General features: G+C 52.2%; 1 protein-coding gene across 1 annotated transcript; it reads right to left on the minus strand.

Annotated features, from left to right (window-relative positions):
• Window positions 1-716: 716 nt before the first annotated feature.
• NGA_2058500 (uncharacterized protein) lies at window positions 717-1084 on the minus strand (the record flags this gene model as incomplete). Its single annotated transcript, XM_005854954.1, has 1 exon — window positions 717-1084. A coding segment is annotated over one exon (368 nt), but the record flags the coding sequence as incomplete, so codon positions are not given.
• Between the last annotated feature and the right edge of the window lie 11237 nt (window positions 1085-12321).

Raw genomic sequence — 12321 nt, forward strand, 5'->3', positions numbered from 1 at the left:
GCACTCGGGACCCTGTCCACGGCCTCCTCTGGCCTGCCTGCCGTCCCACTGGGTCCTCCAAGCGTCATCCCCTCCCCGCCCTCTCCCTCCTCCTCCTCCGCCCCGTTGAACCCCAACTGCTGCAACAATCGCACTCGCGCCCTCAGTTTCCCCACTTCCTCCCTTGACGGTCGTTCTTGCGCCTCTTCCTCTGCCTTGGACCTGGCTTTCCGCTCCTCCTCCAGTTCTTTCTCTAGCGCTGCTGCCGCCTCCCGGGCACGACGCTGCGACGAGGCCCACTCTTCCTCTTTAACCAGCAGCCGCTGGCGCACAGCAGCAAGGGATGCCCCCATCTCCTCCAGCTCCTTTTCGAGAGCCTCCACGCAGCTTTTTCCGGTGTCGGAGGAAGCAGAGGACGATCGTAAGGAGACCGGCTGGCCGTCCGCGCCGTCCCTACCTGCCTCGCTGGCTGCCATTTTGACAGTTTCAAGCTCCCGTCGCAACGCCACAGCCTCCGCCTCGAATCGTTCGCGTTCCTGCACGAGCAAGTCTCCCTCGGCCGTCATCGCTGCCACCTTTTCTTCCGCCAGACGCGCAAGCTCCAGCAGTTCAGACTGGGCGCGAGCCCGCATCCCTTCCGCAGCTGCCTCTGCCGCTTCCGCCACCCGCAAACGACCCTCCATGCGCCTCTCACGCTCTTTGGCCTCGCAGACCCTAGCGTTCGCCAAGGCTTCTATCTCCACCCGTGCTGACTCGATGGATGCTGCCATATCCCCTGCCGCTCCCTGCTCGTACGCGGTCAGGCTCTCCTGCAGCCTGCGAATGGTGACGTCTTGGTTCTTGAGCTTCCGAAACTCCACCTCGTATTCATCCACTTCTTGTTGAAGCCTTCCAAGCTCGGCTTTAAGTGTAGCGCCAGTCCGATTATCGGATCTGGCTTTGTCGAGAAGGGGCGTGGGGTCCGGCGCCTGGTGCAGGACTTGATAGGCATTTGCGAAGGCAGCATCCGCGCCTTTGGCTCGTCGGGTCAGCCTGTCAATCTCCTCTTGGTAGGCTTTCAGCAAGACTTCAAACTCACTTTTATTGTTTTCACCTTTCTTCTTCCATTCCCTGGTCGCCTCCGTCAGGCGTTTTCGGTTTCTTATTGTGCTTTCCTTTGCCTCCTTGAGCTCGCGCCCTTGCCGCTCGAGCTCCGCACGGCAAGCGCCTGATAGATCCAGTCCCGACCAGAATTCAAAGGCGATTTCAAGAGCAGTAGCGGAAGAGGAAGAATTATACGATGTGTCAACAGGCGCGACTGCATTAGGTGCCGTTGTCGACACGCTGGGACTTGATGAGGAAAATGACTTGCCAATGCCTGGGCCCATTTTGTTGCTCGCCACGGTGGTGGAGCTGGATTTGCGGACTCGTGTGCCCATGCTCTCCGCATGAACCTCACCACCATCCAGAATTTCACTTTTCACCGGAAGACCAGTCACATTTGCATCAAGGATCTCTACAGGTAGCGTTTCCGCGGCGGCTGCTGGCATAACGCCACTTGGAAGGTCCTCCATGACTTGAAGGTTCGTTGCCAAGAAACGCCAATCCCGACAGCTTCCACCTGTTGGTTAAGCAGAGCATTTAATTAAATACGGTTTCCAGTGTGCATCATTGGCACATGCAGCCCTGTACATTCTGCGCTGTAAAGACTTGTCTTGAGGCCCATGGACCCATGGTCCCCAAGTTACTCTATCAGTGGCTCGGAACGGGGGAAATCTACCTCTGGTGGCAAACAATTATCATTTAGATTCCCAAATACTCATATAAATGGGCCTCCGGCATACTGATGCATTGTATTGAGAGGAGTTTTTGTAATTGACTAGGAAATAATGAGCGAAATGTCTTCTTGGAAGGGTAAATATTTTGGAATTCCACTCCTTTTCCCTTTCACATCGCGACTACCTCCTCACATCTCTGGTCCGCTTTTCACGTAGTTTTTGTGCTCATTTCAAGGAAAGTAGCGTAATATCTACCTTGAGGAGCGATGATGGGGCGGGGGCGGGGCCGCGGTGGACGTTTTGGAGGACGGGGCGGAGTGCCCGGCGGTGGAGGTCTCACAGCGCTCGACCATCTGCGAGACACAGCAGAGGAGATGGGGCTAGATCCTCGCGCCGCTTCCGGCTCTACGCAACAGGAACCGCTGCCTTCCTACCCATATATTCCTATATATCCGCCCAGGCCGTTGACGGAGGATGAGGGAATAAAAATTCAGGCGCAAAGAGAGTTAGGTACGTGGGAGATGGTAGTGGAGAGGGGAGGTCTTATACCAAGTAGCATGCCAAGTACTCTTCGTTCAATGATTTACGGATATGGAACTGCACAAGTCCTACATATGATACCATGTGTCCAAACTTTTGTGTCATTATCCACCTTCATCTCTCCCATTTCAGTGCACTGGTGGCAACATTCGGTTTATTACCTTCAACCCGCTGCACGCGCTGCAACTGTAACGAAGGAGATAACTCGCTACTCAGATAGATATAGAGGAACTCTTGAAAACGATGGAAGCAGAGGGCCGGAGGCAGAGAAGGACGGCGTGAAACGAAGTAGACGTGCGTCACTGTGGGAGGTCATCCACGTGCCGGAGCCCAAGGTCCGTGTGCAAGGGCCCATGGGAATGGCGGTGACTTTATTCGGTCGCGTACTTTGCGAGTGGCTAATGGTCACACAAGGAAGATTCTTTGCCGAGAGAGAAGGACTTTGATGGAGCATTTCTGTCTCCTTCCCGTCGCCTAAGCCAAGGAAATCTCAGCCTGAACTTACTAGTGTCGCATATCTCTTGTTTATCCTGTCACTTGTCTTACAGAGCGATAGTGCGGTCTACATTCCATTTGAGCTCTACCCTCGTGCAAAATCCTCAATCCCCCGCAGAAGGGAGAAAGCATTGACAAAAACTGGCTTTCGAAATAGAGGCAAGGGGGCCGCGGCGACGGCGACCATGGCAAAAGTACGTGTCTGGGAAAGGGACTAACAAATTACCATTCACATATTTGATTCAAACTTATTTTATTTGTCTGCCATAATCCATAGGAGCCTAGGTGCCGGGTGATATTGGAGGACGAGGAAGAAGAAGCAGTAGGGGAAGGAGAGGAGGAAGAAGAAGTAAGTGGTACGAAGAAATGGAAGCGAAAGCTCACTCAAGATGAGCTCGGTGAAAAGGACCCTGTCTCTGGCAACAATCTGAGGAGCAAGAAAAGGGACGAAGACGAAGAAGATGAGGAGGAGGAGGAGGAGGGTTTGGTCGAGGAGGAAGAGGAGGAGGAGGTTGACGAGGATGATGACTATGCCATGAATCACTACGCGAGCGATGGCTACGACGGGATGGATGACGGCGACGAAGGAGGTGGTGACAACGAGGCAATCTTTTAAAAGAAATTTGAGATGATCACGTGCATGTAGAAGATGGCGGAAAGAAAAATTGAGGCGCATTTCCCTCATTGATAAGTGATTCTTCCTTTGCATGATTTGAGTGTCGTTCCATGTATGCTTTTCTCACCTCGCGGTGAGAAAAGCCACCACTTTCCCACTTTCAAACATGCATCTATTAACAAAATTTGCTATTGTGTCAACGACTCAAGATGACAAGGCCCGTGTGACCTTTTCCCATGCCAAAATAATCATTTCTGCCTGAATATTGCTTTCTACAGAGGCGATCTCCCTCTAAACATTTTAAAGGAGGTAACTTACGTCCAATTAAAAAGTCAACCGACCACCAGCACCCTGTCGCCTCATGAAACCTCCTCTCTCACGTCTGTCTCCGCGGTCCTCTCTCAAGGTAGAGCGTCTCTCCCACGACGTATTGCATGGGGCCGGCCACAATCATTTCCTTTACTGCGCCATGTCTTATCTTCGCCCAGCATCTGTCGCATCGCTATCTTCCTTTTCAACGCCCGCGGATACGGGCAAATCGGCCCTGCCTGCACTAGTTACCTCCACTCCACTCTCTCCTCCGGGTCCCTCCCTCCTTCCACTCGTGCCCGTGCGTCCGTTTACCCAGTGCTCGTCATCCCAGCAGTCTTCCCCTTCCCCCTTGAAAGCCCGCGTACAGTTCTTCGGGTTTGACACCCAGAGGGGATCGCGGGGGTCGGGGGTGGAAGGAGCGGTCGAGCCATGTAAGGGAGACTTTGGTGCAAGCGACGGACGGTGGGGGGGGGGTCCTCTACCACCCCGACAAGAATCGTGGCCGGAGCAGAGGCGCTTTCTATCTCCTTAGACAGAATATTTGATGCAACAGTGCCCGGTTCAGAGGCTTTTTGTCCAAGTGTGGTAGTCAGCCTTTCCCCCACCGTGCCAGCAGGAGACGCCGGTTGAAACCTGTCGAAAGGCCCGTCCGTGATGGTCGTGGAGCTGCCTGAAGCCATCCCCCTGCTCCCACCCTCACTGCCTCTACCTTGGCTGCCGCTGCCTTCCGCGGGTCTGTCTGCCCGGTGCTGGGGCGCTAAGTGCATGACAGGGTCGGGCACGTCCTCCTCCGGCCCCCTGGGCCTGGCTGCCGAGACCGGAGCCGGCCCATCGCCCGTGCGTCCCGCCCCACCCTTTCCAAACCAGTCGTTGCTGGCCCCACAGGTGGTCTTGTTCGTCGCACTCTCCTTTCGGCATACGAGATGGAACCCCCAGGCGTCCACCCGCACGTCTCCCCCGCCTTCCCCCCCCGTCCTGATGTCCACGCCGGGCGCCGTCACGTGCGTGCCGCCGTCTTCGTTCCTCTCCACATGTGCCCACTGTCCCCCTGCGTCCGTGCAGTTACGACCGGCTGCTGTCCTTCGGCAGTCAAACGGCTGAGTCGCCGGCTGGGGCCCGGCCAGGTCGGTGCTAGCTTCCAGGGTACGCGCCCCGCGAAGAAGCGAGACCGCGAAAGAAGGATGCTCCAGTGAGGATGGAGATGCCATGGAGGCGGGCACTTCTGATGCTTCCACGGAATAATCTGCGTCAGGCTTCCTCTCCAGGACGTGTCAACCTCACAAGGTTGGTCATCAAAATCCTTTCTCCTCTACTTATCAAACATCTCAACTTGAATCCAGGTGCCTCCACTTCCATCTCTCCTGTCGACAAGTCACTCCATATTTTAGAGCCCAGTGCTTCCACGTTTGTATGTGCGTCGACAGTTGTTACGTGTATAAGATGGCCTTCATATGTACAGTCCATAATATTGGCCGCTTTAGACGAGCGAGAGCAACCTGCACCGAGGAAATGTGTGCGGAATATCCAGATTTAGAGGGGGAAACTGACTACAAAAATCTGGTTGCAATAAAGAAAATGATTTTTTTTCCTTTGCTGCCGTGTAGATACATTCCCATGGGGGAATGTGTCGCAAGAGTGGAGGTCGGACAGATCCGAAGAACATTGTGAATAGAGAGCAGACTTTCTTTTAGATATCCGAGCCACAGCAAGGAGTAAGAAGAAAATGCTGATAGAATCTTTGAGTAGAGCTTGTAACTCATACACGATATGAAAAAAAAGTCTACTCTCAAATGTGGGCACGTACTTGTTTGTGTGAAATCGGAAGGCAACAGAGGATCCTGAATGTCTGTGGCTAATGCGTAGGAAGAGGTAATTCGAGACACCATGGCTGCCATTACTGCAACACAAGCGGCATTAATCCTATGTAGGGGTGGCATGTCTATATATTCTGTGGGTGGGTCAATAAAATGTATGAGAAACGGGTGGGCTAAGGCTCATACTAGTAAGGCACTAATCGGACGACGTTCAAGCCGGCTGACCACAAGAAGAGACAAGCAGAGAACAAAATTCTGCAAGCATTCAATGACTTTCATGTCAGCTTGAGCGTAAGAAATTCAGACCAAATGCGTGGGAATGCACCCAGGCACGTGCCCGCTGTGGGCCTTTCCAGAGTTGAAGACTCGGCAGGGCCGCGAACAAGTACTTTGCTCTCTCGGAGATATCTCAATAAGTCCGACTCGCTGCATGGCTCCCTGTGACCTTTCTAGGGGTCGCGGTGATTGTCGCGTGGAGCAATGCTCCACAATCATACTTTAGGTTAAACATCAAGGTATGTAGACGTTTTATGTGGTCAAAACAAATATTAATGCCAATCATGGAATGGGTCAAGTCCAAATAAGCTTTGAAAACATCAGGTCCTCTAAAAACTGCTTATAGGGTATATTTTAAAATAAAAGCATTGACTCGAAACAGTGTAGTATTAGCAGGGTCGACATTTATTTTGATGTCATTTTCATCTCTCCGTTAGCATCAATCACTCTTACAGCGAGGCCAAAGCTTTGTTCCAACGTGCCCTGCGTAGAGATTGTATTAAACACAATTACGTACCCTCCAGCTTAAACGTAGAAAAACAAGAATATGAGATAAAGGAGTGAAGTGAGAGGAAGGACTGCAAAGCAAAGAAGCGTAGTGCAGTAATTGGCTAAGGGTAATGATGCCCGAAAAGAAGGTTAGGGAAGCTGCCCTCGCGAAAAATCATAGTGTATAATTACGGGTTCCAAATGAAGCAATGCTGCCAACCTCTGCATTTTCCGTATTGTTACTTTGTTGTGGGACGTGTCAGCACCCACCTGTACACAAGTCATTTCTGCACTTCTCCTGTACTATTTGAATCCCGGCAAATTTGTCACATACTGCTCCAAACTTTGCGCGAATGCTGGGGGTAAACGGCCGGCACTCCCTCCTTCTCCTATCTTGTACTGAGGGTTCTGCACAACATGCTGAACCCAAATCCCTTTGACAAAGTGTGAATTTTGGGGAAAGATTGTCCAGAATAAGGATATTGTGATTAGGACAGTCAACTTGCCCATACACGATTCGTATCAAGAGCCGCTTGGGTCTTCTTGCGTATCTCCACTGACCTGAATAAATGTGCCTCAAGTGCCCTCGCATATCTACAATCGAGTTGTCCGTGTTGAGCACGAAGCGGAGGCCCGTTAAGGTCTCGAAATGGTGCAACGTGTACGCATTTGTTCGTAAATGGTTCAAACCGTCTGAGGATGACGGAGCATTCTGTCGGGATTCATGTCAAAGAAGATGCTTAGTGCGCATCTCTTGATGTGATTTATTTTCTATCTCTGCAACAGAGATGAAAATTTGAGCAGCTAATTTGTAAGTAAGAAGATTATGGCTCACCTTGCTTCCTAACGCCGCAACTAGTCCTTTGATGGAGTATAGCATGCCGAACATGAGCTTTTTCTCCTCCTCAGGATCCTCGGCCAGGGTGTTGAGAGGCCGGCACCATTCCCTGTAAAAGAGGCACGCGCCCTAAGGAGCGAGGCACACGCAAGGAGGATGAGATCATATGGATCCGAAAGAAATAGCATGATAGAATCTAATTCACTCACCCGGCGGTCGAATATGTAGAGATTGTAAATCATTACCACTAGGAAGAATACCAGGCCCAGCAACTCCTCTCCTGCGGTCCGAATGAGTGGAAGACAATCGACGACCTTTGCCTCCGTGGAGGTGAAGTTGCTCCTCCCTGGAGGCTGACGGAGTCTCTCTACAATGTCTCGAAAATGTTGGAAGATAAGGCCGGGTTCCGGAGGCTGTAAGAAAGGAGAGCAGGGACATGTTGGACGAGACTCTACGTCTCTCGCTTCTACCGTTACTGCTACAAACTCGCCCTACCTCCCCACCCTACGACATTTTTTTAAAACTTTTCGACCCAAAAAACTATCTCACGAGGAAGATATGACACTCATTCGTTAGTATAGCAATGGTTCTGAGTCAAGAGGAAATTGATGCTTGCCGTGCAGCTTTCATAACTTTTGACACGGCCAAAACTGGAACATTGGACGTGGCCTCACTGCGAGGAGTGCTGGAGCATTTGGGGCAAAAACCGACGGAAGAGGAATTGTTCCAGATGATTGCCGACGTAGACGAGGGAATGAATGGATCAATTGATTTTGGCCAGATTTTACGAGTTATTGAATTGCAGAAAGTACGAGCATTGGCATTTGATGACGACGGGGACATGGTAGACGCGTTTGTCGCATGTGGAGGCCGCGCCGACAAGAAAGGACATGTCAAGCGGGAAAATTTGGTACATATAATAAAAAAAGACTTCGGACTGATGATTGATATTGAGGAGTTGATTAACAAAGTCGACTCGAATGGGTAAGCATAGAAATGGATGAAAGAGGAAGTAGGCGAAATGAATACAGATCTGGGCATATGTTCAACTATGCAACTCATTTCGCTTTCTTCTCACACTGAAACCTAAGATCCGGCGAAATCGAATATGAAGAGTTCAAGATGTTATTGTCGTAAATAGACGACAGCTTGCGCGAGCGATCTCATATTCTTTAAATGCCGCTTCGAATGTGAAGCAACGGAACTCGACTCGCAATATCTCATCCAAGACACACCGTGAGTGAAGAACAAAGCGTACGGCAGACAGTAGTCTTCAATGCTAAGACTTAGTTCCGCAAAATTACTCCGGTATATTTTTCCTTGTGCAGCACACGCAAAGTTTGCTTTATGTCATGAACCTGGGCAGCAGCTATGGCTGGCTGTTTTTATGAAAAATACAGATCTCACATCAAATGTTTGTACCAATCCAGAGTATCTTATCCTGCAGTCAGTGTGACGGGTTCAGTCCCATGCCGGCCAAAATGTATAAACAGCTTCGGTCCGATGCTATACAATCCGTCTGCCCTTCCCCTTAGACTAAATTATTTTATCCTACTGCTCCTCTTTCTTCTCCACTCTTTGCCTAATACGACCAACCCCAATAAGAACATGATTATGCCCACAGGGATGGCCGACAAAATGATCCCATTCACAACTTTGCCTGCACATCAGGGAGGTAAGGAAGAAGGGGGAGTGGGAGGAAAGAAGGAATTTTCGAAGTGAGAGAAGAGACTAGCTCGTAAAAAAAGCTTGCGAGTCTAAAATGCTTGATCACAAGATAATAAGCTGCCGAGGGAGTAAGCGCCAACGCACCAGGTGTGTATAGCGCTGCCCTAATCCCGCTCGCGTCTCTCTTATCTAGGAAGGTCTCCGTGACCATAAAGACCGTTGGGAGGAACGGACCCTTGTAGGCCTCATCGTAGAAAAGATCGTAGGCGCCCGAACCAGGAGAGGAGGTGGAAATGGAGAGCTGCGCCTGCGTGCGCCGGGACAAGCTCTTGCCTATTCAAGTAAGAGTGACGCTGCATTAGGACGGGCGGCGGTCCTTGAATCCCTTACTACGGCGTCTCCTACCTGTCATGGGCTCCACGTCGATGTAAGTAGTACCCTCCATCCCCTTGGCCTGCTCCAAGACTTGCGGGGAAGAGGCAGCAAACGCGGGCATAAACTGGAAACCGGCAGAGGGGGAGTCGGCCATAAACTGGAGAGCGCCGGGCAAGGGATGGGATGTCTTGGCGTGAGAATGCGAGGAGCTTGCGCTTAAAGGAGGAAGCTCAAGGAAAATGGAGGCAATCGACCTCATCAGCAGGCCTTCAACCGACTTTTTCCACCGGCATAAAGCATCCTACATCAACTGTCACACAAGTGTCCTCCCATTTCTCTGTCCTCCCTACCATCTCACTTCTCCCCTCTCCTCACCGTAGGCATCCAAGTTCCCAACGTCACGTTCATAAAGGTACTCTGTCTCACGGCGAGCTCCCCTGCCCCTACATCGATGAGTGCGAGGTCGTCTCGAGCCTCAAAAAGGTCTTGCGAGAGGGTAAAGCGGCGGAGGGGGATGCCATGGCGCTGGATGACAGAAAGGAGACAAAGGGTCATGAGTTGAAAAAAAACACCTCCCGCATGCCGAAAGCTACACGCGTGGATGCATGAAAGTAGGATGTCGGGAGGGACCGGCGCTGTAGCAAAGTGGGGAAGGAGGCGCACCTTGGTGTTGTTGGTGTAGGAAAACCGGATGACAATTGGCCCCTTTAACCTCAGCACCCATAGAGGGGGCGGCGAGGGTAAGTCCTTGGCGAGGGGAGGAAAAGAGTCATAATGAGTCTCATCGGCACAATGAAAGCTCTTGTCCCAGTACTTGGGAGGTTTACAGCGCCCCCTTAACTTCCAATTCGTCAATGCTCCCACTGTGAAGGCAATTTTCACCTGCAAGAGAAATGGAGGGAATTGCTCTCCCGTAGAGAAGCCTCGCTGAATCGCGGAGGGGGAGTAAGAAGCATTGATGGACTCGGGGGGGGGGAATGTTTCTGTTTGCGTTCGACGAAGGGAAGTAGACAGGGGGATGGAGGAGGCGAGCTCGGCTACGGCGTCCGGCATCTGGAAAAGATGGGGGGGAATAAAAGCAGGAAGCAGAGAAGAACAGGTCAAGGCAGGAGAACTTGTCAGCATGCTTGCTTCTCAACCACGACATCGTGTAAGCTTTTATCGTGCCTCGAGTCCGAGGGGACTAGTCAAAGACCTCGGCCCCCCCTCCGCCCTCCTGGGCCCTCCTGTACTCACCGCCACGGGCGTTCGCTGACCGGATGGATACATGACAGGGACGTCTCCCGTCAGCCCCGCGTAGGCTTGGAGCTGCTGGACGTCGCTGATGTCGGCCTTGCCGGTGGCATACCGGCTCGGGGTCTGGGGCCCAGGGAGGATGTGAGGGAGAAGGAGAAGGGGGAGCGGGTTCGAGGAGGCATGGTGAGACGTGCTTGGCATTCATTCCCGCATGCATTGAAGAATTAGCACACCCAAAGCTTGACAAGCGAGGAATCCCCGCGGGGTCTGAGGTAGAGGAAAGGGGAGTTAGTACCTTCCTGTAGACGCTCTTGGTGGGAGTGGAGGCCTCCGTGTCAAGAAAACACCCATAGAGCGCATGATTCACGTCCGCCGAGGAGGTGCAGAAGGCGTGCGGTGCGTCCAAAGGTCCCTCTGTATTGGAAAGGAGGGAATAGAAAGCAGAGGGGGCGTCTGCGCCTGGGGATGGGTCAGGAAAGGAGTTGGTAAGGAGAAGAGTGCGTGGCAAAGTCAGAGTTGTGAGTCAAAACATCCCAGGAAAAGGGCAAATCACAGTCATTGCATCAGCTCTTGCTCTTGCATGCTACATGGAAAAGTCTTGAAACATGCCCAACACTGTTCCTTTCTTTCTATCTGATCTTGCTTTCTCTCGTTCACGCGTAAGTGGCTACGTTCTCAAATTTTCAATCACTCTTTACCAACAAAGGGTGGCACCCTTTTTAAAAAGGAGACGACAGAGACAACGAGAGAGGGCCACAATGCTTCTCCTTCCTCTCGCGTCTTCTCTCACCCTCCCTTCGTACCTAAGGAGAGAGTCAAAAGCGGCTCTTGGTGCCCGAGTGCGAGTTCCTTGACAGTGCGCGTCGAGACGAGGCCGCCGTTGTTGTTGATCACGATGAAGCGAAACAGCGGCTCGATGGACGATTTACCGACGAAATTCAAGTAAGTCTGGAAATGGCCGAAGCGTGATGACGGAATGTGAGGTACATCGGAAGCTTTCAAAGAGGCGATGAGTTCAATGCTTCAAGCGCCTCTACCAGTAAAACTGACCCTGGTCTTCTGCGTATAGTAACCTCCCTTTATCCCCCTTTCTTCCCCTCCTCTTTCAATTTCAGGGCGGCCAATCCAGCACTTGGTCATTGAATTTGGGCAAAATATATCTTCCCTCTGTCTCTTCTTCCCCCCCCCTTTCCCTTTTTCACCTGCAAATCCGCCCAATCGGGCGTGGGGGCGCGGGTTCCATCCCCCAGCATGGGCCTCACCGCCAGACATTCCTCTACTCCGCCGAGGACGAGGGGAGACGACTGGACAGTTGGGCAAGAGAGAGTGAGAGGAGGGAAGCAGGACGGGACTGGTGAGCCGGAAGGAGGAGGGATAAAGAGTGAGAGGAGGGGGGAGGCGCGTACCATGCTGGCGTGGAGGTGGGTAAAATCATCCTCTAGGAGGAAAGCAGGGATACCAAGTACGGCGTTCTCGAAGTAGGTGCGGTTAGTCAGCAGGACGTCGAAGATACATTCCCCTGAAGAAAGCGGTGAGGACGACGGGAGGGATGAATAAATCCAGCGGGGTGTCACTGACAGGGACTGCCCAGTCATTGTGCGCATACTTCCGGGTATGAGGCAGTGGTCCCCTGCCCATCCCCCTTCCCACCCGACTCCTCCCTTCGTACCTTTCACAACATCCCCCCAGCCTTGTGCTTTCAGCTCAGCGACCGAGCGCGGGGTGGCGGGAGGGAGCCAGGTAGGTAGGGAGGGAGGGGCGGGAAGGAAAGCGTGGGTTTTGGCTGACCGGAGGATGTAGCCCAGTTCAATCATAGGGACGGCCTCTGTGGCTAGTGAGGTCATAAAAATAGTAGAGGAGGAAGGGGGGAGAAGTAAGGCATTTACAGTGAAAAAAAGAGCAATAACCTGGAGTGAGACGAGAGAT

Source organism: Nannochloropsis gaditana, assembly GCF_000240725.1.
Source record: "Nannochloropsis gaditana CCMP526 unplaced genomic scaffold scaffold337, whole genome shotgun sequence".
NCBI classification, from domain to species: domain Eukaryota; class Eustigmatophyceae; order Eustigmatales; family Monodopsidaceae; genus Microchloropsis; species Microchloropsis gaditana.